The 26,316-nt window shown below is 45.0% G+C and overlaps 1 protein-coding gene across 1 annotated transcript in view; it reads left to right on the top strand.

The window, feature by feature from the left end:
- The first annotated feature begins 404 nt into the window (after positions 1-404).
- LOC117464991 (ras-associating and dilute domain-containing protein-like) overlaps positions 405-26,316 on the top strand; it is a 31,792-nt gene continuing 5,880 nt past the window's right edge. Inside the window, exons 1-10 of the mRNA XM_034107811.1 lie at positions 405-553; positions 2,317-2,519; positions 2,901-3,063; positions 4,658-4,890; positions 5,889-6,328; positions 12,812-13,108; positions 13,225-13,629; positions 14,342-14,379; positions 14,472-14,665; positions 15,056-15,168. Of these exons, the coding sequence (XP_033963702.1) occupies positions 426-553; positions 2,317-2,519; positions 2,901-3,063; positions 4,658-4,890; positions 5,889-6,328; positions 12,812-13,108; positions 13,225-13,629; positions 14,342-14,379; positions 14,472-14,665; positions 15,056-15,168 (2,214 nt within the window). The 5' untranslated portion in view covers positions 405-425. The remainder of the gene's footprint in view (positions 554-2,316; positions 2,520-2,900; positions 3,064-4,657; positions 4,891-5,888; positions 6,329-12,811; positions 13,109-13,224; positions 13,630-14,341; positions 14,380-14,471; positions 14,666-15,055; positions 15,169-26,316) is intronic.

Raw genomic sequence — 26,316 nt, 5'->3', positions numbered from 1 at the left:
TTGCGCTGTCGAAGCACGTCTGGAGAGCGGTTTCCATCTGGATGTGAAACACACTGCCTCCTCCAGCAGAGCGCGTAATAACTAACATAATATTAGGCGTTCAGATTTGTCCACTTTTTGACTTGATGTCAGTCATTCATATTTTACTTGTCTGACTTGAGAGCGTCACAGAAATAGTGTGAAGTAAAGCTGCCCGTCTTTGGACTGAACTACGTCAGATCCAACAGCTGGATGAGGGCTGGAAACATCTGCAGCGCCTGGTTCGGAGTGCGTAAAATGAAGCTGGATGGATCCGTTACGCATGGCATGGATGAAACCTCCCGGGAATAAAGCAAAACACAGCTTAATGGAGCATGATAGGAACCATTTGTCTATTTAAGGAACAGCTTTAATCGCACAGGAATCCCCATATCCAGCAGACAGGAATGAATCAGATGAGATGTTCCTCTGAGGAGCTGCGATCTCTCCCACCGAGACCCCCGAGTTTACCCGCAGCTTCACCGAAGAGACGCTTTGTCAAGCTGGGGAGGAAGACAAGTGATGGTTCCCATCAGTGAGTATTTACAAACTTATTTTAAAAGAGTTATCAGGAGTATACAAGTGTAATTGTGCAACTTATTTGCTTTAAACATTTTTTTTTTCTTATGCTCTCAAAACATTTTGAGATACAATACTTGTACGTCTAATAGTTGTATAACTTCTGCCAATAATGTTCTGTAGCCTAATTGTTAAGGGGGGAGACTTTAGAAGGATTTGATGGTAGGAAATCAAACACCAACTCATAAAGGCATCTTACAAATGTAATATTTTTATATGAATGCATTTTATTTTTAACAAGAATAGGATAATACTTTGATCAAGTCTGACATTTTTCTTGTAGCTCCATTTTCAACAAGGACAGTTATTAAGACAAGATACAAGACATTTATCATACAATCACAGAAGACAACATGTTAAAAACCGTTTAACACATTTAACCTCGGATTAGTATTTAATTCTAGGATTGACTGGTGCACAAAAAGAAATATGCTTCAGTCAACCTCATTAAATTATGGGATCCTGTATCTCCGATTTGATGGTAACACCAAAACAAATACCAATCAACTTCTCAGATTAAAATCATTAAACAGCTGACAGTCTGCCATCATATTCCCTCAGTGCCCTTTCTGTTCTACAAGAGACTCCTACCAGTTTGACTGACATGTATGCAGGGCCGTCCCAGGCCGATCATGCAGGCTGCATGGAGCCTCACATTGCGCAGGGGGCCTCGCGCAGGGGGCCTCGGCTTATGAGCTTGGCTTGTGCGCAGCTCTCAGCGCAGTTCTCAGCGCAGTTCTCAGCGCAGTTCTCCGCGCCTCTCCCCTTAACTCCTAACAGTCATCATCATGTCAACCACAACACAGAGAAATACTGATAGAAATGTGTGTGTAGCTGTTGATACATTGCTGACAGAGGGAACTACATTTGAATACAGATTTAAGAAATATCAGTGTTTGAGCATGTAATAAGCATGTTTTGTCTTGACTATATTACAACAATAGTATAATAAAATAATATAGTATTTATATTATTGATTATGATTATTATTATTAGTAGAAGTAGTTTATTTGCATTAATTCTATTTTAATCTTTTTGAGGCTAGTATTTGGCAGGAAATGCAGACATATTCACCTGTAAATGCATACTGAACGACATACATGCACAATTACCATTTACCTCACTGTATAAAAAAGTAACTGTGTTGATAATAATAATAAACAGGAATTATATTTGCAAAGTACTGTGAAAAAAAAAATGTCACTCCTGTCGGTGGGGGGGGGGGCTCATCTCACAATGTTGCTTGGGGCCCCAAGTTGGCCAGGGACGGCCCTGCATGTATGTATCCTCAATCTTTTGGCATTACTGCAGGGAACCTTTGAACCACAGTGAGAAGCTTACAGGCTTGGTGAGAAATAAAACAACACTTCATTATTTCATTAGCGAGCTGGGGGAGCTTGGTGAATGAGGCTGGGGAAGGCACTGTGCTGGTGACAGACATGTAGGTGGAGCATTGTAGCAGGTGAGAACAAAGTGATTTTTTGGGAGCATCATAAGGCCTTGATGCAGTTTTTGCACATTTTCAGCTAATTCTTTCTTTCTTGTCACCATATTTTCTCATGTTGATAACTTTACTTTCTCTTTTGATGTTGGAAAACTGGTCCCTTTCGAGAAACCTTGTCTTACTGACCTTCCAGAGGTCAAATTCAGACGTCAAGGTACAGATCAGCTGCTAGTGAGTCAGCGTTCTGACTGACCTCATTCTCCTGTGTTCTTCAGATCGGCTTCCTCCACTGGCAGTTCCTCCACCAGCCGGTCAGCAGAGGGTGTGTTTGTCCGACAGCCCAGCAAGAGCCGCATCCGTCGCCAAACTAACCGCCTCTCAGGGGTCTTCCTCCGTGTCCCCCGCTCCAACGCAGGCTCCATGGCACTGCCAGCAGGCATCAGGACCTCCATCTCCATCCCAGGAAGAAAGGAAAGCAGTACGTCACGGTGACTTTTTGATCTTTTAGCCAGTGGTTTTACATTTAAAGGTCAGTTTAGTCTCAGGGAGTCTCATGTTGCTCTGTAGGAGCTGTCCAAGTAACCCTTAAGACAAAAAGCCTCTATTACTAAGAGGGATTTGGCATTGGATGTGGCATTTAGTTGGCATGGAGGATCTTACAAAAGATGCTATTGGTTGAATTTTAGAAAATGTAGAAGCAAAAGGATAGATAGAGGATTGATATTGCATTTGCTGCTAATGTGTTGGACTATTATCTTTCTTCTTTGAAATGTCTCTTTGTGAGTAACCTCACTTCCTCAGCTGAGAGCCGTCTGTGTTCCCTTTGTCGCCATGTGTTGTGATGCAGTGATCTGTGCAGATGCTTTAGGAGCGGACGACCCATCCGAGCTGTCCAATCAGATCACAGCTCCAGGAATCCTGAAGATCTTTGGGAATGAGATCTGTGAGGGAGCGCATTATAAGAGCGTCCTGGCCACCACACACTCCAGCGCCAAGGAACTGGTCAAAGAGGCTCTTGAACGGTATGTGTGATCTGAGCATGTGTGTGAGCGTCTGCTGGCCATATGTGTCTGCTTCGCATGTGGGTCCTTGTATGTCCATCAACTGCTATAAAATACCTTTGTGCTACATCATTTGTATATAAAAGCAGTCAGAACGTGATGGCGGTTGATGAAAGGAGAGCATGTTCATGTGGTTAATATATTTCAGATGAACGAAATTAACCTGACCCTTTGTTCTGTGTATTATAATTGCAGCACAGTGCGAACGATGTGAGAGCCAAATGGTTTATTTAGTAGTTCTGAGAGGTCTAGAGCAAACAGCAGATCGGTGTGAAAGACAGCCAGTGTTGGCCATGCCTCTGAGGAGAGTGAACGTCCTCTGCTTATGTTACAGCCAACAGCATAATGGAATGATTAATATAAATGCTATTCAGCTTGTAGAGGAAAGAGTCAGGGAAAGTCGACACTGCACTAGTGACATTTAGATCTTTACTACATCCCTTATCCAGTAATAGGTTAGCAAATACAGTAAGCGAACAGCAGGATAAAGACTCCCGATGAGCTGATTCCTTTATTGTAAGCAGGTCTAATGGAATATCTATGATAAGGACATGAAGAATAGTTAAATAAACTTCTGAAAACAATCTTTTATTAGTCAGTATGTTTGCATATTGAAATGTTTCACATAAGAGCTGCTCCGATATAACTTTAAATAATGGATTGAATGGCTAGATATGCTGTCGGTATTTTAGCTTATTTTATCCCATTAAAGCCTATAACTTTACTGTTCTGGTTAAACCTCTCTTTCAGCTACAGGCTGATCTTTTCCCTTGCATATATGTATGCAAAGAAATGGGATAAAGTTGGTAGCAATGTAGTTTATATAGCTTTAGAGATTAGTGGAGCTCTGTGTTGAAGTTTCTGAAATTTGAAATCCTACAGCTTTAAAGAAACATTGTGGAAGATATGGTGGAGTCTACGTTACGTAATGTCAAAGACGTCTATGTATATATGTGAGTAGACTAGCCTTGGCTTGGCCTGTCTTTAAATAACACATGTTCCTCTGGTGGAAAGAACGACTGGCACCACCGTCTAACTCTCACAGGTCTTTTGTTGGTCGTAGAGTGGTTGGCACCCCTTGAAGAGGGACGTAGCTTCAGTCGGTTGGTAGAAGGTGAACGTGAAGATCCTTGAGTCACAGCTGTACAAAAAACGATTATATTTATTGTTTTAAACCATCATCCTGCTGACTCAACTCGTCGAAAGTGGCTGCAGGAAATCGATGACTTAATTAGTACCCAAAAGGCATTTCCAAAAAACAGCTAAGCTAAAAATGAGCCTTGGTTGGTCTATTGCAGGCCACATTTTGGACTTAATCATGGCTCAAAGGTGACATCCAAAGAAACGTCTGGAACAGGAGTATCTGAAGGTTAACTTCATACCAGATATGTTATGTGTTATCTTTATTGACGTATTTAATGTTAGGAAGCTAGGAGGGACAATTAATTTTCATGTAAAATGCAGGAAACCAGTCGTTTCTAAAGGCTAATATTTGGAGAGCACATTCAGTTTCTTTTATCCTAATAAATAATATAATGTTTATTGTGTCATCTAGGTATGGCCTGAGCAAGGAGGAGGCCGACTCCTACGTCCTATGTGACACCATCGGCTCTACCCGAGATCATGGGTGGAGAACAGAAGGGTTTCGGGTCGTGAGCGACAATGAGAAGCCCCTCCTCCTGCAGTCACTATGGAAACCCAGAGAAGGCCTGGCGAGACGCTTCGAAATCCAGAGGAGAAGCTTAGTGGAGGAAAAGACATCCAAAGACAAAGACACCATCACCGCTGGTAGGGTGTCCGACTTCAGCCTCATTTCACACCACATCCTTATTTGGGGTGTGAGTGAGCTGCTCTTGGAATAAGAGTTTGCACCATTACATGTTTTGCCAATATTAAATCCAGTTTTGTGAGTTCTCACAGTAGAAATGTGGTTTGTTGGCACGCTGTTTTTCCAGTGAACACCAGCCAAGCCACACAGACCAAACTGTATTTTAATAAGTCTACAGTTTTTCTTTCATTTCAATTTCTTTTAACATTTCTACTTCATTCTTACTGTTGTTAAAAACGCCAGTGAAGTTTAAAATGGAATTTGCAGACACTGTATGATTCAATTAAACTTCTTCCAGTGACACACCCTATTTTTACAACACTTAAAGAGGCCCTATTCTGATTTTTGGGGATTTATTTTTCCTGCAGTTTGATATATAGGTTTTTGTGCATGTAAATGGTCTGGAGGTTCTCTCCCGCACACTCCCCCCCGCCTGAAACGTCTCCATTGAACTCCTTTGTTTGTTACCATAACATAATGATATCAGTATGTAACCCTTGTCTAGGCACAGACACAGATGCAGGGCACACACACTTAGGGCACAGTAAACGTGCAGGGTGGACCCCTCACTATCATGTCCCCAGCTGTGGTTGACACAGCTGCGGTCGTGGTGTGTGTGTGGGTCCTGTTGTGTGTTTTCTTTTATGAATGGCGCGGCCTGTGGCAGCCTTCTATCAGTGTCAGCTTGTCGATGCCTGCTGGGTGGGTGTATTTTTTTATTTCCATGAGCTCTGTCTTTCTTTCCACTGAGGTCTGTTTCCTGTGTGGGGCTTCTCCATGTTGACTCTGGCATAAACACACCATGTCCACATGACAGAACACACACTAACACCTCACAGTATCTCGGGGGGAAAACGGGTGTTGCCCTATCACTACATTCCATTACTAATGTGTTTGATATATTTATATAGCAGCTTACTTTAACAGGTTATTATTTGTTTGTTCATCTCCCTGTTAGGTATCAATGCCCAGGCGAGAAAGCTGCAGAAGAGCCGCTCCAGAGTGACCTCCACGTTCATCGAGAGGACCATGGGGCGAGGCCACAAACTGTGGAGGAGCCAAAGTGAGATGGACCTCTTAGACTCTGAGAGCAAACAGGAAGCAGATCAATGCCACAAGGAACGCAGAGACAGTCTGAATCAAACCTCAGTGCAATGCTACGAGCGATCAAAAACAAGCCTAGAACAGAATCACAGTCGCAGCCTGGCAGTTCCCTCGCAAGGGGACGGTGGGTCGCAGCCCAAAACAGAGACCCTCTGTCCGGCCAGGCTGAGAAGGGAGCGGGAAGGAGAGGAGTCAGAGAAGGAGAGCAGCGACGATAAAACCACACAGTACTCCATTCACCCTCCTCACGACTGTCCCTACCTTCTGCTGCTGCAGGGCTGCAGCCTCACACAGGTATCTCATTCACACACTCTGCAGTCGAGGGGGGAAGTTGGCCGAGTTATTTTGGGTTCACTTTTTACTGGAAGTATAAGTCCCATAGCTGTGGGCAGTTACTCACAGTTTGAGCTGCTCTGTGGCTTGGATGGTATTGAAAAACATGGTAATCAGTCCAGATGTGAATTATTAGAAATGTTCTGGTGCTTACATTATCAAAGGTAAGAACTTGTTAGGAAACATTTCAAGGTCCAGGTTAACTCCCAAGGTGCATTTCAGCAACAATATAAAACATCCTCCAAGCTTTGAATTCAGTTACATGTGCCACTACACGAGGGTGGCAATTATGGGCTCAGAACAGTCTCATAATACACACGTGCACACAGAAGGATTCACACTTGTGTTTCCAGATCCACACTTGTGTTTTTCAATGCACACACAAATGTGTTCCGTTTCACATACATGTAAATACAATCCAAATACAGAAAAAAGTTTTACATGTGTATTTTTGATCCTCACATATTTGTTTTCCGTTTAAATCCTGAACCTGCAAACACAAACTGCTTTCTGTGCACGGATCGCTGTGCATTCGTGTGTGGGTTTTTTGAGACTCCCCTGACGGTCAGCCGATTCGTACTTGTAATTTTTTCTATCTATAGCCAATCAGATGTCTCCTCAATTCTAAGCCAATCACATGAGCGCGCCCCCACGAGGGTAGATTTATTGCGTTCATGACGTAGTGCTTCATCTACGCATTTTGCGCTGTCCGGTGTAGGTACCATATCTGCAGTGTTGGGAAAGTTCACTTTCTACATGAACTAGTTCAGTTCACAGTTCACACATTTTAAAATGAACTAGTTCAGTTCATAGTTCATAATTCAAAATGTTGAACTAAAGTTCATGGTTTCAAAAATGAACTAATTTATAGTTTATAGTTATTTTTTCAATACGTTGCTGCGAGCTATTATTTGTCTCCTGTACGATGTTAATGGGATTTGGGTGGGAGTGGATCTGTTTTGGCGCTCTTTTTTATTCGCCACTCACACATACCGTGAAAGGATGGTCGTGTGCTTATTCTCAATGTGCCGTTTAAGGTTTGTTGTCGACGTCGTCGATGTACGGACTTGCTTTTTCAAACCGGGCGGACACAGTTTACAGGCAAACGTTTGATTTTTCCATCTGAGTCAGTACTGACTTTAACGTAAAACTCTTTTAAATGCTCATACGCCGACGCCGTAGAGTCTCACTCTGAGCGAGTGCTGCTGCAGCTGCTCTCGGCTTCGTCCATACCAATTCATTCATTCAATGCTCGCCGGTTCCGCGGTTCCACATTGTTTGTTGTGAGGAGTCTGATATATTTAGTATATTTATATTTTAGTGCGACAGCCAGGGGTGACAGGCGTGTACTCGTCACAGGCAGCTTGCTGTTGCCAGATTGGGTGGTTTTCCGCATTATTTTGAAGCCTGTTTACGGTGTGTTTTAACTGGGTTTTCGGCTGAAAGGCATATGAAATCTGGCACACTTTTGAACGCCGTTATAATACAGTGCTGAGAATGAACGCACTTTTGAACGCCGTTATACAGCGCTGAGAATGAACGCGTTCTCAATTACGTTCATCTAGCGGAAATACAGTACGTTCAGTTCACGTTCGCCCAAAATATGAACGCGTTCATGAACGATCGTTCATTGAACGCGTTCAGGTACATCACTGCATATCTGCACGGCCTACCAGATTAGCACGGGGTCCGTTACGCTTACTAATGACGTCACGCATTGGCTGTACGGCATCCCAAGAGGACATTTTAGACGGCCAAATTCTGCAAAGAATATTAAAAAATAACAATAGACAATAAATTGTTGTTAGATGTTAGATTGCTTCCCCCCCTAAAAGTTGTAAATTAAACAAGTGAAGTACATGTTATGTTATAAAGCCGTGGAGGGCGGTAGTTTATAAACCAAAGAGTAACCGCCCTTACGGGACACTCTAATTAGTAACGCGAACGCACCCGCAAGGACACCTGGTTGAGGGATTTTGACAGGGTTGTTGCACAAAAGATCCAAGCGCGCACAGCAGAAATCTGAGAGCAGACATTTCACGAGCGCACAGAAACAGCCTGAGTGCGAGGAGAAGGTTTTAAGCTGGAACACAGGAAATCTATAGGTTACTTACGTAACCCCAGCCCTCAGAGTAACATGAAGTGAGATGTCTTACTATGGGATGCGCCTCATCGCGGAGCAAACAGAAGCATCAATCTCATTACGCCAATCCTGATTGGCTGGTGATCTTGATGTCAGCGTCAGGGAAATCAGTAGCTTGCGCCACGATGCATGCGTCATTCAAACACCTCTTCTCGCTTCACCATAGCAAGGAGGGCCGTCTGGTGCCATCTGGTGCCACTAAATGTTTTTAAAGCTCGGTTGGATGCTAGTCAATCGGAAGCTGTTGGTACCTGCTTATGTGGATAATTATGTAAATGATGCTGTATGATGTCCTTTAGTTGTTCTGTTTATGTTTTTATGTTTCATGTGGAACTACTTGAGCAGGTCTCCCTTGAAAAAGAGATCAATGATCTCAATGGGATTTATCTGTATAAATAAAGGTTTGAAATGAAATGAAATGAAATCTCACTTCATGTTACTCTGAGTCCTGGGGTTACGTAAGTAATTTATAGTTCTCATTCATAACACTCCGTTCGATGTCTCACTATGGGATATTGTAGCTCCCGTATTGCCAGACGAGCTTATCTCGAAAATCACCAAACCGATCAGAACTTTAACAGGTAGGGCTCCGACTCAACCAGGTGCCCAGCACTGCTTGAGTCAAACTGGGAGTAAAACGTCCAGACTGTTAAAAGGCAGACAATGTCTTGGATGGGAGACATCCTGGACAGAGCCCAGGATGCAGCCAGACCCTGAGTCAAGAGAACTCGCGAACCCGAGGGTGCCTGTGAGCTCTGACTTGTACGGGCCCCACAACAATTGCTTCCAGAAAACAGTGGGAGAGCCGTTGCTTAGTAACAGGCTTGCCCTTGTAAGGGATAGCCCAGGACACAGGGGACTTGGTCATTATGACAAAGCACCCCCGATTATGGTACCGCTCACGGGCCAGGCCCATAGAGCCAAGCGCTCTGGGTGTGGGTGAAAGATCGCCCCCCCCGCTTGGGACAGTATGTCCCTGCGTGGTGGCAGCTGCCATGGCTGCCACAGTCTGCGCGGGGCACAACATGCTCTTCTCTGTGTTTATTATGAAACCCAGGTTGAGCAGGTGCTTTACGAGGACATTTGTCTGCGTAACAGCCTCCTGCTCCGACTGTGCGAGAAGCAGCCAGTCGTCCAGGTAGGTCGCCAGGCGAATGCCCTGTTGTCTCAACGGGGCTATCGCGGCTTCCGTACATCGTACAAACACCCTTGGACTGAGAGACAGACCGAAAGGGAGTACTCTGTATTCGTAACAGATCCCCTGAAATGCGAACCTCAGATATTTCCTGTGTGGGCAATATACTGGGATGTGGAAATACGCATCTCTCAGGTCGACTGATGTAAACCAGTCGTCTTGTCGCACGAGCTGCAGCAGAGATGTGTGAGTGAGCATTCTGAACTTATATCTTTTTAGATATTTGTTCAGAGCCCTCAAATCAAGTATTGGCCGAATTCCGTTCCCTCCCCGTTTGGGAACGAGGAAGTACTTGGAATAGAAGCCGCCCTGACTCTGCTCGGCGGGTACAATAGATATAGCCCTCTTTTCTAGGAGTGAGAGAATCTCTCTCTCCAGAATGAGGGCTGAGTCCCTGACTCCTCTGGTGTGAGGGAGAGGGGCGTCCATCTTGGTCGCCTCGTGGCGTGGAGAGGGCCCGCTCTCGACAGGTGGGACGGGAGAAAAGATATTACCACCTTGTCCTTAATCCGGAGAAAAGGACGGTGTGGGTCTTTTATTCCCGGATAATACTGACTGGTGTGACAGTATGCTCCTTAAATCCTTTCTTCCTCCGTGTTGAAGAGAAAAGAAAAAACGTCCTCGCTACCGTGGTGTCGGTAGAGAGGGAGCGAGCTAGCAACAGGTGTGCTGCTAGCTTAAAAAATCGGACCTACCTTACTTTCCGGGGAAGAGAAGGGCGAGGTCGATTGTAATCCTAACTGGCGTTAGTACTACCGTCTTCCTGCGAAGCAGAAGGAGTAGCCGGCGAGCACCCGTCAACCGAAAAGGGTATTTGGGTTCAGTCTGTGGACAGTGAAGCTTGCCCGGCTACTGTAGAGATGTGCTCTGAAGCGAGAAGAGGTGTTTGAATGACGCATGTGTTGTGGCGCAAGCTACTTATAGGGGGTGAATTCCCTGACGCTGACGTCAAGATCACCAGCCAATCAGGATTGGCGTAATGAGATTGATGCTTCTGTTTGCTCCGCGGTGAGGCGCATCCCATAGTGAGACATCGAACGAGTGTTATGAATGAGAACTGTAAGCAGCAATATATCTGAGTGCAAGCGTACAGTTTGAGCAGAAGCTACGGAGCCCCCTAGGGGACAGTGTTTTAAGGAATGATCTGCACTTGATGCACAAATGAAAACCTGAAGCCGGAAACAGTTTAAGTGTGCTATATAAAAGTTGTTTACTGTCAAAATTATAACAAAAATAACTGCTACACAAAATCATTAAGTGATTAAGAATAAAATCATCACATGTGGCAGTATACAGTCCAATGGAAGGCTTAATGTGTTTTAGTTTGGCTAGATACCTCTGTCTCTGGATGACTAGTTGCCATTTAGCTTGTAGATCAAGATACTGCACCAACTATGTGCTAGCTAGCTATATGCTAATGCCAGTCATAATTGTAGCCACTAAAATCAATGGTTATCTGCTAGAAATGAGAGGCTGCTTTTGTCTTCCTGTAAATCGAAGAACCCATTGTTTAAAAAAGAAACGACTCTATATTGTACAGGTTTGACTCTTTGCTACAATAACTGGTCAACTGTCAAATTATCTTTTTTACCTCTCTACAACCTCTTATATAAGTTCAGTCAGACAACTCACGTGTTTCTTTAACATGTTTATTAGAAGCAGCATATAGTTGAGTTTGGTGTCTAGGCTCGGTCTCATCACTCCACAGATATACATAGCGCCATGAGTGATGATTAAATAACTAACCCCCGAGACTACAGGTGGAAGCTGGGGTGGTGGGGGGGCAGCGAGCAGCAGCGACGTGGAAGTAGCTGCAGCAACAGCAGCAGCAAGCAATGCATGGAGAGAGATCTGGCAGGTTAGATAGAGCGGCATATTAAGGAGACTCTGGTTGGTTGGTTGTAGAGTGGCAAGGGGGCGTTATGTATGAATGCAGCACAAGTGCTCGAGTTGACTGCCTGAACTAGCTCGCAGGCTTCGCCCCATTTAGTGAAATGGATGCAGGCTTTTATTGGCTTCTACACAAAATGTTAGTTGTGCATTACTTTAAATTTGAATGATGAAATACTGCGTTATACCTGATGCACACTCCCTGCAGCCCTGACAGCATGTTATCTCAGAGTAAAGAGAGACGGAGAATCATGATGTGAGAGGTCAGTCAACAGTAGGTAGAACATGTGTGTCATAACACTGATCAGGAAACAGAAACAGACGACCCTGCTGCTTCCTGCCTGATTACACATGGTGTTAATGGTGAGCAGCAGCCACACACAGAGCACATATTCACATACTGTTGTGGTTTTAACTCTGCGTCACATTTGTTTTCCCAAAAGACCCCTTATAAGAATACACTAATGCAAGGTTCACCAAATCTATCTCTGAAGAATTCATTAAGTGTTTTTAATCTTTCCTGTTGGAAAAGATTGAGTGTCATGCATAATAACCCCCGAACATTGTGCCTGCCACTTACGGTGATTAATCAAACATTGTTTGTCTACTCAGGCTCAGATCAAGAATATAACTCTAATGCCTCCACATGATTAGACTGCTTCACTCACTGTTGTTTCGTAGCTGTTCAAAGTCCAGCAGCGAAACCCAAAGAGATTCACTTTAACTTTAGGTCAAAAACTGAAAACAGCATGCCATGCCATGTTTGCACAAATGTTACTTTAAGGTTGAATAGATTATTAGAACTGCTATGAATTATTATTCTGCCTCCATTGAACTCCTTTGTTTACTTCCGTAACATAATGACATCACTATGTAACACTTACGCTTCTATGGCTAGCGCTATGACACATTGTACGTTCGTTTCAGAAAGACTAATTGATTAGCTTTACAAGTGACAACACATGCAGGATTAAGTGCAGTATTTGAGTACACATAGGTTACTTGGATGGTTTTTAACACTGTTCATTTGGAATAGACATAAAACATACATCAGTTAGCTAGTTTTTATAAGCAACGGTAACCGTGAAACCAACAAAGAAGAAAAGAACAGCACAATATCAAAATACAATCTCAATGACAATATGTAGCAGTACTGAGTCCAAATCAAATGTGTTGCATGTCGTGTGGTAACTTTGTAATGTATCTCTCTACTCAGGACTTTGTCATCTACCTTCTCGCTGGGCCAAAAGTTCTATTTGGTCGGCAGATTGATCCTGAAGACGAGTCGAAGCCTGGCATCCTTCTCTTTTCCAATGACACTCTCCTGAGGCACTGTTATTTCAATCGCCATGGCGCTGGCGGCCCCACCATGCTGTCCCCCTGTCAGGACGCCGTGGTGATGAGAAATGGCGAAGCGGTGAGCGAAGAAGTGCAGCTCAACAGTGGTGATGTCATTGGGATGGGACAGCACTACCTGTTTCTATTTAAGGATCCATGTGCTTCCACACACAAGGTGAAAGTGAGATGCGGAAAGGAAAGAAATAAAGGCACACTGGCGAAAGAAAACGAAATCCACATATGTATAAATGCTCCTTCATGATTCTTGTTTCTTTGTTTTGGGAAATGAAGGATGTTTACGATGCTGCTCCTGAGTCCAGTATGGCTGCCCTCCCCTGGACGCTGAATCCTGCCACTACAACCAGCCCCACAGAAGGAAGGATCCTCTGCAACACCTGCATCACAACCTGCACTGACCTCAACAGCTCCAGCTGCAAACAGTCACTAAACAGAGGCATGCCCTTTTTTCAATCCCCTGAATGCCACAGCCTGACTCTGCAGTACGAGAGTGGAGATGAGGATCACATCGTCAGGGAGATATTTGCCATGGGAAGGACCAGCAGCAACGACAGACCCCCCCAGACTGCTGCATTTCTGCTGTGTATGTGTGTGCAGCACTCAGCCTCATGTCTTCAAACCTCAGATCTGCGCAGGCTGCTGTTGCTCATAGCCAACGGAGTTCAGACGGCCATGTGGGTGAGTGGAACAGCTGCAATGGTTATTGGACTAATTGATTAGTTGATGGGCTGAAAAATAATCGTCAACTGATAATTGATTATGTAATCTTCCGTTCAAAAACCATGCCGTTTCAGCCTTTCAAATGTGGAGATATCCTATCATCATATTCAGGGGAATGTGTTGGGGTTTTGAATGACAAAACAAGACATCTAAAAACATCATCTTTGACTTGTGGAATTCACTTTTTACAGACTAAATGATCGATCATTAATACAAGAATGCTAGGTTACCGTCCTACTGAATTGGAGTAAAAATGCTATATATGTCTCCTACTGTAGTTTTAAAAATAATTTACTGATATTAGATTATTTTGGAAATAAGTATTAAACAATAAAGCACAATATAAACACAAATAAAGAAAACAATGCAATTAAATGGTCACAGTTGCATTTAAATGAGCTCATGCTCCTGTTAGCAATGTAGCTTTCTATCTGCTAGTTTATGCCAATAATTGACAGTTTTCAGAACACCCAATACTTTTAGGATGTCAAGTCTCCTTAAAACTCACTATAAAGACTTATTTTTATGCACAATCATTTTGCTGCTTCAACTCTATATGATGTATTTGTGGTTTACCAGATTTATAATTATCATTATATATTCCTGCCAACTGCATAGTCTATTGGTATAACATTGAAATGTTCTACATTCATAATGTGTTGTCTAACAGGAGCACACTAAGGACCTAGCTGCAGTGAAACCTGAAGTGTAAGCAATCTTTACAGAGTTATTTTCAGCATCACTTGCCTTACATTACAGTTTAGATACTAATCTGCAGATCTTTTCTTCTGTGTGGCTAGTATTGATGGTGAAAGCTCAAACCCAGAGGACCTCAGCCAGCAGGAGGTTATGTCAGGCCTGCGCCCCTTGGTGGTGTGGATGTCCAACAGCCTGGAGCTGCTGCAGTTCATGCAGTTCCAGCTGCCTGTGATTCTGCAGTGGAGAACCCACAAAGAGCACGAGCAGGACGAGGACAAAGAGGTGGAGGACCTGGGTTAGTCACCTGTTGAGCTTTGAATTTGTTAAATATTGTTAAGTTCATTTTTTACGACCTTAAAAGAAAAATCATGACCACACAGATGTGCATTAATGTACATTACATGGCTTAAATGCTCTTGTCTTAAGTGACTTAGATAGACTTTAATACCATTGAGGCACCCATTGGCTGGGGATCATTTTAACCCTAAACCACAGTCACTTTTTAGTAATGTATTGATGGGTCACATAAGCAAAGCCTTATGCTTAAAAGGCCAGCTAACTAATGATAATAAACATTTTCTTTGTAAAAAAAAAAAAAGTTGGCATCCCAACCAAAGCTGACTAAAGGTATACAGTTGCTTAGTGAAACCTTTCTAGTATCACACATATTTGACTGTGATTTCAGCCCGGTTGGAGATGCGTCTGTCCTGTGTCAGTTCAGCCAGCGAGGAGACGGTGGCTATCCTGGAGGAAGTCATCATGCTCGCCTTCCAGCAGTGTGTGTACTACATCACCAAGGTGAGAGGACGGCCAAACACACCTATAGTTTACACAGCATTAAAACAAACGTACCATACTTAAATAGTACTCTGGTGTCTTGGTAAACTCAACAACATCTACCTTACCTTAGTGAACAAGGAACCTTTCTTGACCAAAATAGTTAATCTGTTCCTCTCACTGATGATTATGAAGTGTCGTTTTAAGAAAAGAAAAATAATCAGACAAGGGCTGAGAATAAAGAGCCCACTCTCACAGCTCACTAAAGACCAACCAGTGACACTGCCAGACCACACTGAGGGCATTATGACACAGAGACAGACAGGACACCCAGGGGGGGTGTGTGTGTGTGTGTGTGTGTGTGTGTGTGTGTGTGTGTGTGTGTGTGTGTGTGTGTGTGTGTGTGTGTGTGTGTGTGTGTGTGTGTGTGAGAGAGAGACCAGGGGCGGACTGGGGGGAAAAAGTGGCATGTTGCATTATATATAACCCTTTAACAAAAAACCCTATGCATTTAATGTTATTTTGGACCATTATTCATATAGTAATCACATTACCTGAGCCCTTGAGTTGCCTTGAGCAAAAATAGTTACAGCATATATTTAGTGATTTTAATGTTAACAGATCGTTGATGCAATAACATTGGGACCCAATTTGCCTGACTTGACACATGGAAGGGTGCGTTCACACCTGCCTTGTATAGTCCGGTTGAATGGAACCCTGGTGCGTTTAGCCGCTTGGTGCGGTTCATTTGGGTCGGTGTGAACACAATCCGAGACCTCTGAAGTGAACTAAACAACCGGACTCTGGTCCGCTAAAATAGGTGGTCTCGGAGCGCTTGCTTGCGAACTCTGGAGCGGTTCATTGCTGGTGTGAACGCAGTCCGCACCAAAACATAGGAAGCGTAGTATTTACGTGTCACAAGAACGCGGATATCTTCAAAATCTTTAGTGAAAGAGTCTTTCAAGACATCCGCGGTTGTTGAGTTAAAGAGTGAAGCAGAATTAAGTGTTGAACAGTGTCGTGTAAAGTACAAATTCTCCGTCAGCTATAAAAGTAAGAACACCTGTCGTCGGTGAAACGCCCCTCCTTCAAACGTCTCTCATTATATGTTATAATGTTTTGTAACGGACGTTGTCTGATTATATAATCATATGCGCAGGCCGCTAGTGTCTGTTGATCTCCAGATTAAAAGCAGCATGAGAATAACCTGCCGAAAGTGCCGATGCTCCATGGCGGAGGCTCCGGTAGAAATTTCAACAAGTCCTCCAACTCCTATGACCAAATAGGCCTGTCACGGAGGTGATCTCTGGGCTCATAGATCTCGGCCTCCGTTACGGGTTGTTTAGTTTTGTGTTGTTGAAAAGTGTTCCCCTTTCCCCATGTCTGTCGTTGATTGTGTGCACCTGGTGCCCTGTGTTGTCTCCTCCCCCCTCACCTGTGTCCTGTTGGGTTGGGCATTTAGGCTCTGGGGTTTTGCTGTTTGGGTGGTAGTGTGTGTGAGATCCTGGTGGCTGCAGGCTGTGCCCACGTGAACAGCAGCAGCAGGATTGAGGCTGTGTTCATGCTGTAATAAATGCCCACACCGGGTTATATTTGAGACGTGCTGCCTCTGCCTCCTTGCTTGGTCTGGGTCGCTCAATTGTCAGCTTCACAAGGCCGATTGTTCAGGCCCAATTATTACGACCAAATATGTCGTTTGTTCAAGCGCTTAATACGTCCTATAATTACGTTCTCATTCATAACACTCCGTTCGATGTCTCACTATGGGATGCGCCTCATCGCGGCGCAAACAGAAGCATCAATCTCATTACGCCAACCCTGATTGGCTGGTGATCTTGACGTCAGCGTCAGGGAAATCACCCCCTATAAGTAGCTTGCGCCACAACGCATGCGTCATTCAAACACCTCTTCTCGCTTCAGAGCACATCTCACAGTAGCCGGGCAAGCTTCACTGTCCACAGACTGAACCCAAAATACCATTTCGGTCGACGGGCGCTAGCCGGCTACTCCTTCTGCTTCGCAGGAAGACAGTAGTACTAACGCCGGTAGTACTTAAAAATCGACCTCGCCCTTCTCTACGAGAAAGTAAGGTAGGTCCGATTTTTTCAAGCTAGCAGCACACCTGTTGCTAGCTCGCTCCCTCTCTACCGACACCACGGTAGCGAGGAAGTTTTTCTTTTCTCTTCCTCACGGAGGGGAAAAGGATTAAAAAGGAGCATACTGTCACACCAGTCAGTATTATCCGGGAATAAAAGACCCACACGTCCTTTTTTCTCCGGATTAAGGACAAGGTGGTAATACCTTTTTTCCCGTCCCACCTGTCGAGAGCGGGCCCTCTCCACGCCACGAGGCGACCAAGATGGACGCCCCTCTCCCTCACACCAGAGGAGTCAGGGACTCGGTGGCTCGACTCTGCGGCTGCGGGTTGAAGATCGCGGGCGCAGACACACACCAGGTCTGCTCGTCCTGCCTCGGGCTGGAACACGCCCGAGGCGCTATCGACAACCCCGGCTCATGCGGACATTGTGTCCGTTTCACAGTCAAGAGCCTCCGCCGACGGCTAGCGAGACAAGCTAGCCAGCGATGGCCTCAGAACCGGAATCCCGCGCCCTGGCAGGCCGGGACCCGGTGACGACAAGACACGCGGGAACGGATTCCCGCGCTTTACCAAGCTGGGGCTCCCGGTTAGACCTCACCATGGTCTCACCCGTGGAGGATGTCCTCGAGTTGGATTATGAGGAGGACGATGAGGAGGACACCCTGGCGTTCCTCCTGTCCGAGTCAGATGAATAAGAAGAGGACACCTTCATGTCATCGGCCCAGGCTGCAAAGCCTGGAGCGAGGGCTGCTCTCCTGGGCGACAGCACACCAGCTTCGCCCGGTCTGAGCATGGACCTGCAGGCCGTGTGCAAACGCGCTGCGGTCAGACTCAATGTTCCGTGGCCTGAAATGGCCAAGGAGACCTCCAGGTCCCGCTACGAGGGGAAGCATCTTCCCCAAACAGCGGGCAAAGGGAGGCAACTCCTCCCGGTTTTTCGTTGGATGAAGTGTCGGTCTCGTGGAGAGACCGGCCCTTCACCGTCACCGAGCAGGAACCCCACGCTGCCAGCAAAGGCGGACCACTTTCAGTCCACAATGACTGAAAAGTCCTATAAAGCTGCAGCGCTGTCCGCCAGGGCCCTGAACGTGTCCTCGCTGCTAACCGCCTACCAAGCGGAGCTCTGCGAGGACCTGTCGGGTAGCCCGGGAGCAGCCACTCTGGACGAGATGGCAGCGGTCACGGACATTTGCCTCCATGTCCAGCGCTGCGCCGTCCAGGCCATGGGAAAAGTAATGGGGTGGTTGAGCGAGATGGCTCAACCTCACCAACCTCCCTGACCGAGAAAGGGAAGATGTGCTGGTTATGCCCATCGTTCCCGAGGGAATTTTCAGCTCCGCTCTCGCCTCCATGCAAAGGAGGTGTGAGACAAAGAAGAAGGAGGACGAGGCACTCCACCTCTGCCTCCCTCGAAGGGTCCAGCCGCTGCCCTCGCAGCAGCAGTCCTTCACCCAAGCGAACTCTGCTCGGTTTAAAGCACCGGTCAAGCAGAGGTCGCAGCCCACCCGAGTCCCCAGCCCAGGCTGGAGACAAGGGCAAGTTGGCCGAGAAAATCTCCGGTTCCGGCTGCAGCTCAGGCTCAGCCAACCCAGAATTTCGGCCAGCAGTCGAGGAAGAAGAAGCGAGCGGCGTGACAGCCCCTCCTTCTCCCCTCCGTGAATGTGTTCCCGCCGCCTCGAGAGATGCCTAAACACCATCCTCAAGTCCGCACAAACACATGTCCAGAGATGGGGTCGTTACTAAAAAAAGTAATATATTACATATTACTTTAAAAAAAAGTAATATATTACACTACTTCGTTACTCTCTACATAAAGTAATTTGTTACTTTACTCGTTACTTTACTCGTTACTTTACTCATAGGGCCGGCCCGCCCCTCACTGCAGGCAGATCACGCAGACTGCTAAAGTTTCAAATGTTCTCTTTAGTTCAGTTTCCATTGTCGCATAAGACTGATCCAGATAGCTCCTGAATGTTTTCCTATCTGACCGTGGCTGTCCTCTGTCTCCTGCTATCTGACCGTGGCTGTCCTCTGTCTCCTGCTATCTGTATATTTTGCGCAGTCTATCTCTGCTCACGCTGTTGCATCAGCGTGTTCTCCTGCGTGTTGGCAATGTGTTGCACTGGAACCAGACTGGAGCACACCGCAAAGACTTCAGCCGAGCACGTACGAACTGCGCATGCGTGAGTGGCAATAACTCTCCTTACCAGCAGGCGGTGGTAGTGTGTATTCGTCATTCAAAACAGGCAACAACCGGAAAACAGAGAAGAAGAACAGACTACGTGTGATATAAATAAACAACAGCTATGTGCGTTAGCTTCACCTTAGCATGTGTTCTTTGCAGGTGTTTGTTACTTTGTAACGCGTTACACCCAACTCTGCACATGTCACATGTTGATTGATTCCTCTGTCATAAAACATTTGCCGCTGACGCATCCAGGCTTCAGGCCGAGGGCGCAGCTTAAAAAAATGAAAAGAAAATCAATAAAACCAGTAAACAGCCCGCCAATTCTTCCCCTTTTGAGAGCAGCTACGGCATCTCTCAAAAGGCGGATTATTGACGGGTCTGTGAAGGCACCACCGCCACGCGCAGATTAACGGAAATAATCTCAGCTAACTGATGATACAAACCATTTTGACCAAAACACAAATCTCATAAGAAGCATCTAAATGACCCCTTAGCGAAAAATGCTAACGGACATTGGCACAGAACTCAAGATAAAAGTACCCTTATTACTTATCGTAGCTGCACATAAAAGATATCCGATTAAAGCTGAGGTTCCACAGATTATTTAGGTATATAGTATCATCACTGAGTGATCCGGACTCACGACAGGGGAAGCAAACACAGGCAACACGTCTGATCAAAAGACGTGTTCAATGGCATTAAAACGAGAAAAAACGCGGCTGAATCGGTTAATCCATAGGTTCCATAATTCCATTTTTATGTGAAAATCGGAGAGCAAAAGTTAGTTGCTAATGGTAGCCACCAGAGTGGCTGCTGCTTCCGGTCTAGGCTATGCGGCAGTCTATCCAGGGGCGGTTCTAGGGGGGCCAGTGCCATGGTGAAATGCCAAAGGGGTTTTTTCAGTTTGGTTTTGTTTGACAGCATTATAAATGGAAATACAGGGCATTTTCTTTAATGAAACATATTAAAAGAGAGGGGCCTGGGCTGGAAGAGAACGCATTCAATTTGGGACTGGGTCAGAATAATGCATGAGAAACACATATAATGGTTCATATCCTTTTACATTGCAAATAGGACATGGCCTTGGAGAAAGTTTGTGCTATCCAAGTTCCCTTCTAGTTGGTAATAATGGATTTTCTGGTTAGCCAGGACAAAACTCAGAGAAATGTTAATGTTACTCATGTCTGCCAATTTGTTGTTAAAGCGTGGATTACTAATGTTAATGACAACTTCAATATTGCACATCCAAGTTGTCACACTGCCACCAAGTGGAAGAAAATAATCATTAAAAACTGTTATTTTTTATTGCAATAATTGTAACATTGTAGACAACCATCACACGCATGCGCAGTGCTGGCTGGAGCTGTAAAGGCACCACCGTCACGCGCAGGCGCAGTGCTGGCTGGAGCTGTGAAGGCACCACCGTCACACCAATACTCTCCGCGCGCCACGGGCGCACTACACCCGACTTTTCTAGTGTGGGACGCGCCTACGGGTGCTGTCCTTTCACGGAAGGTGGTCACCACGGACGTAGGTCAGACGGGCTGATAGGGTATTTGCGAAGGTCGCCCGGTGAGAGGTCTCTAGAGCAGAGACCTCCAGCGGGCGCACATAAATTACCCGGAGCTTTTAGCGGTGTTCCCCACCCTAAAACGCTTCCTGCCTTCTCTCAGAGGACACCATGTCCTTGTGAGGACAGACAACACGATATCGTGTATGAACCGCCAAGGGAGGTTGAGTTGTCTCCAGTCACACACACTGGCACACAAACTGATCCCTTGGAGCGGCAGACGTCTCCTCTCGCTGAGAGCGACACAGGTACCGGGAGTGATGCACCTCGGGACAGAACTATTGTCCAGAGGTGCACCACTCTATGCAGACTGGACTCCTCATCCAAGGATCGGGAGTCCGCTGTGGGTGCGTTACGGCAGAGCCGCGTTAAATCTGTTCGCATAAAGAAAAAATGCTCAATGACAGCTGTTCTCTTTAATGCACGATTTAAACGCACTGTTAGGCGGGGACGCACTCGTACACGATTGACCTCCGGGTCCTCTGTACGCGTTCCCACCCCTGGCTCTGTTACCCCCAACTCTGGCCAGAGTGAAGGAGCAACGCCACACACTTACTCTGATGTCTCCGCCCTAGCCCGCAACGTACGGGCTGGCGGAGATATATCAGCTGTTGTGCGGGCAGCCGTGGCGGCCCCCACCACGCAGGGACAGATTGTCTCAGGCGGGGGGGGGGCGATCCTTCACCCACGCCCAGAGTGCGGGGCACTATGGGCCTGACCCGTGAGTGGTACAATCTGAATACAGTGGGACTCCCTCAGAAGGTGATAAACACTATTCAGAGTGCGAGAGCTTCCTCCACCAGGTCTCTTTACGACTGTAAGTGGAGGGTGTTTGAGGAGTGGTGCCTTCAAGAAGGACACATCTCTTTTCAATGTCCTGTCGGGGTGATTTTATCATTTCTACAGGACTTGATCGATAAACACAGAGCTTTCTCCACGATCAAGGTGTACCTGGCTGCTATTGCTGCATGCCATGTGGGCTTTGAGGGTAAGACGGCTAGCCAACATCCTTTGGTCTGCCGTTTTATGAAGGGAGCTCGCAGGCTCCTCCCTGTCTCCAGGTCGCTGGTGCATGAAGTGAGATGTCTCACCAGACGGCCCTCCTTGCTATGGTGAAGCGAGAAGAGGTGCTTATTTTGAATGACGCATGCGTCGTGGCGCAAGCTACTTATAGGGGGTGATTTCCCCTGACGCTGGCGTCAAGATCACCAGCCAATCAGGATTGGCGTAATGAGATTGATGCTTCTGTTTGCTCCGCGATGAGGCGCATCCCATAGTGACTTCATGTTACTCTGAGGCTTGGGGTTACGTAAGTAACCTATAGTTTTCAAGTTTTCGCCCTCTAGTGCTCCCGTTGAATGCAAACGTTACAGATGGTCGTTTATTCACAAATAGCCCTCTCTGTAAAATCCTAAATTGTAGGATAGTTTGGCCATTAAAATGCTTTTTGATTCGATTTCTAGCGAGAAGTGTATATTTTACTTTTAGAATCCACGTCCAGTCAATATGTAGGATCTATAGTTTGATAGATATTACGAAGATGATTTGAGGTATGCTGCAGGTTCCATGTAAAGTTACGGGTTGAAAACAGCATTTCCGGTCTCGACGTTTTCATAATAAAACCAATGATCAAATGATTTAACAGTGATATCTGCAGTACTCATCAACTAAAAAACAGTTTATCCTCTAGCATTATAAATGGAAATACAGGGCATTTTCTTTAATGAATCATATTAAAAGGGAGGGGCCTGGGCTGGAAGGGAACGCATTCAATTTGGGACTGGGTCAGAATAATGCATGAGAAACACATATAATGGTTCATATCCTTTTACATTGCAAATAGGACATGGCCTTGGAGAAAGTTTGTGCTATCCAAGTTCCCTTCTAGTTGGTAATAATGGATTTTCTGGTTAGCCAGGACAAAACTCAGAGAAATGTTAATGTTACTCATGTCTGCCAATTTGTTGTTAAAGCGTGGATTACTAATGTTAATGACAACTTCAATATTGCACATCCAAGTTGTCACACTGCCACCAAGTGGAAGAAAATAATCATTAAAAACTGTTATTTTTTATTGCAATAATTGTAACATTGTAGATTAATCTAATTGCTTAAATATCTACCATGGTCACTTGCAACAAAGTAGATAAATAGGTTAAATTATGTCTGATACATTTTGCGCCAAACTCCATTGAATGATCTCTTCTTGCGTTAACTCATCACCCTGACAAATAACATAAACACATTTTGTGTTCCTCTTACCTGCTCTTCTTGTTACCATTTATTCTCTGTCTATAAAGGTAAATAACAAAGCTTTAAACACTGAAAAGTTTGTTTCATGCTACAGTATATTCTAACCAAGTGTTACTTGAAAAAAGAGAGAACGAAATGTATTGTAGTCACATTCATTTGTGTAGAGTTTCACTGAACCACCACACCCATTACATGGAAGTGTGCCGGGAAACTGTCAGACAATTTTCCAGTTGGGCGGTGTGGGTGTGGGCAGAAATACCATCCAAAATAATACTAATGCGGGGATCAGCCTACAGTATTCACTCGTCTTCAGTCAGTAGCTGAATTAGGACTAATCGCTGATAGCTGAGCCACTCAGATTCTTTCCTGCGAGGCCTGACGTCAAAGGAAATATGTCGAGTAGTAGCCACATCAGAGGTCGCACTAACACAGCGCTGGGTCTTCAGTTAGCTGCAGCCATGCCAAGGTCCCACTTCTCTCTGGGGATTCAGACAGACAGGTCCAATGCATCTTCTGTATCCCATGCAGGAAGGAAGTCAGTGATATGGCATTGTATCTCCAAAGAGGACATTTTAGGAATTCCTGAAAAGTTGCTGCCCTGCAGGTTTTGGACAGATTTCACAGGTTTGATCCCATGAGACTGGTTGGATACACGCTCATTTGTCTTGTAATATCAATCCATAAAGTATGTTTTCATAAAAATGTGCGTGCAGAACCAAGCAGTGATCCTGAGTTCCTCTATTCCCCAAAAATGCATGAATATAGAAGATATAGAATCTACATCGTGGCGTTTTTTGTAAGGGTGATGCCATCAAATACGACAACAGACATTCAAAACTCAAAAGAAGCTTTAAATGTAAATAAATCTGACATTATGTACATTATTTACAAATTAGCAGTAAAAACAAAGGTTGATGGGAATGTACCGGTAAGTGGTTTTGTTTTGCAGGATTTTGTTTTGCAGAATTATATTTTTCGAATCTTTACTTCGGTCTGTTTTATAAGTGTGTGTGAAAGACACTAAGAAATGTGTGTACCTGCCAAAGGACTGCAGACGGAAATGAGCTTTTAGCTATAATCTGACATGTAGGATACTTTCTCTCTTTAGGATTCATGTATTTTTACATGGGAATAGGTGTTCAGTTAATTGATGGACTGCCACACATTGACTATATAAACACAGTATTGCTCATCATGAAGAGGCGAAGGTAACAGCACGATGCATCTGAGGGTTACCTGACGCTGGCTGTGATGCACAGTATGTTTGCCTCCTGAACAAAGGAGAAAGAATTCAGTGCTTCCTTTCTCTGTGGAGATCTCTAGACAACGTTGTGATGAAGCAGGCACAGCGCTTTCACAGGTTAAGCAGATTTTGTGGATTTAGCTGGGACATAGTCTCCGTTTTTCTTCTCAGACCAGCAGTGCAGACCAGATTTGTGAGGAATGTGGTGGAGTCACCAATGTCAAGCTGAGCGGTAATCTAGATAAGGCCTAATCATTCACCCTAGTATGTATCCTCTCCCTTTACTAGCAGTGAGTTGACATAGTGATTTATGTCAGGGCTCATGTCTGACCCCGGGTTCAGTTTGTGGAGGAGAGATTTTAGTTTAGGTTCCAGGGTGAAAAAAAGGCAAACAGATCTGAACTTCATCTTCTTCTGTTTCTATCTTTTTACCCTCCCATCCAACAAGACGAAAAGTTCAATAGCTCTTTTCTTTTCTGTGGTTACATTTGATACATCTCTGTTTGTTCTGTTTGAGTATTTCATGCTCGCCCATCCGATGTGAGGGTAATTGCTCTGGGATGGAAAACAAAAGGCGCCACTGGTGAGCAGCTATTCCAACTAAAGACATGTCATGACGGATACAGACGCAATTTAAAAACTTGTGGGCAGACTGTGTTTACTTGTGTATCATAGTGAATTCGCAAATAAACAGAATACACATTTAATGTTTTGACTGTGAAATACTGCGTGCCATTGATGCATGTGGTAATCCCAGAATGAATGAATCTCCCCTGGCTCCGCTGAGCTATATTTTCCAACCAAAAACACTTCAGGATTATTTGACTTAATGTTTTCCATTGTCTCAAATTGGATGGGAGCTGCTATGTTCTACTGTTCGTGTTGAGCCTGCTCTGGCTGCAGGGCCTTACAGTACATGTAAGACGATCTGCTCAGGGTGGATTCCTTCAGAACTCTTCACTCAGCAGTCCTGTTGCAGCGGCGTGCCAAGCCCACATGAGCCATATTCAGCTTTTTAGGAATGTGGATCTTGGGCCGGCACTGGCCTCGGAAGCTTTGTGGGTGTAAGAGTGAGATTGGATTGGAAAGGGGATGTCTGTGTACAATTAGCCCGAACAAAGCTATCGTTGTACAGGGTGAGCTCTCACGAGAAGTGAGGACCTTTGGCTGAAAAGGAGGAAAGGCTTTTCTTTATATCTGTCTAATGCAAGACCCCAGGAAGAGCAATGGCTGTTGAAGCAAATATTCATATTGAAAAAACGATGGTATTACACTTCCTTTCCATTCCATGATGTCCTTTGGGGCCAACAAATACTTATTCCCATTGACTTACATTGGGAAACAGACGGTTGTAAATCAGCGGATCATTTTTTTTTAAAAGAGGACATAGTATACAAATGTTCTGGTTCATATTTGTATTTAGTGTCTCTACTGTGACACGTCTCCATGCTTTAATGTTCAAAAAGCTCTTTATTGTTCTCATACTGCCTGTGCTGCAGCACCTCTTTTCACCCTCTGTCTGAAACCAGAGCCCAGTCTGCTCTGATTGGTTAGCTGGCCGGCTCTGTTGTGATTGATCAACCGCTCAGAGATTTGTCGGGAATGTCCTTTCCTTTAGCATATCATGAAACTCCCTCTGGAGGGAACTCTGGGATTTTGGCCTTTGCAGACCATTTACATGCACAGAAAACGTTCATAACGTACCACATGAAAGGGAAAACCCTATAAGTATAATAGGGCCTCTTTAAGTTAATAAACTACCCAGTATAAACATGTATATAGTATACTACTACTGTATGTTGTAGTGTAAGAAACAC

The sequence above is a fragment of the Pseudochaenichthys georgianus genome, chromosome 19, assembly GCF_902827115.2.
Source record: "Pseudochaenichthys georgianus chromosome 19, fPseGeo1.2, whole genome shotgun sequence".
Classification (NCBI taxonomy): domain Eukaryota; kingdom Metazoa; phylum Chordata; class Actinopteri; order Perciformes; family Channichthyidae; genus Pseudochaenichthys; species Pseudochaenichthys georgianus.
The sequence above is the reverse complement of the archived record's forward strand: the minus strand, read 5'-3'. Positions and strand labels throughout refer to the sequence as shown.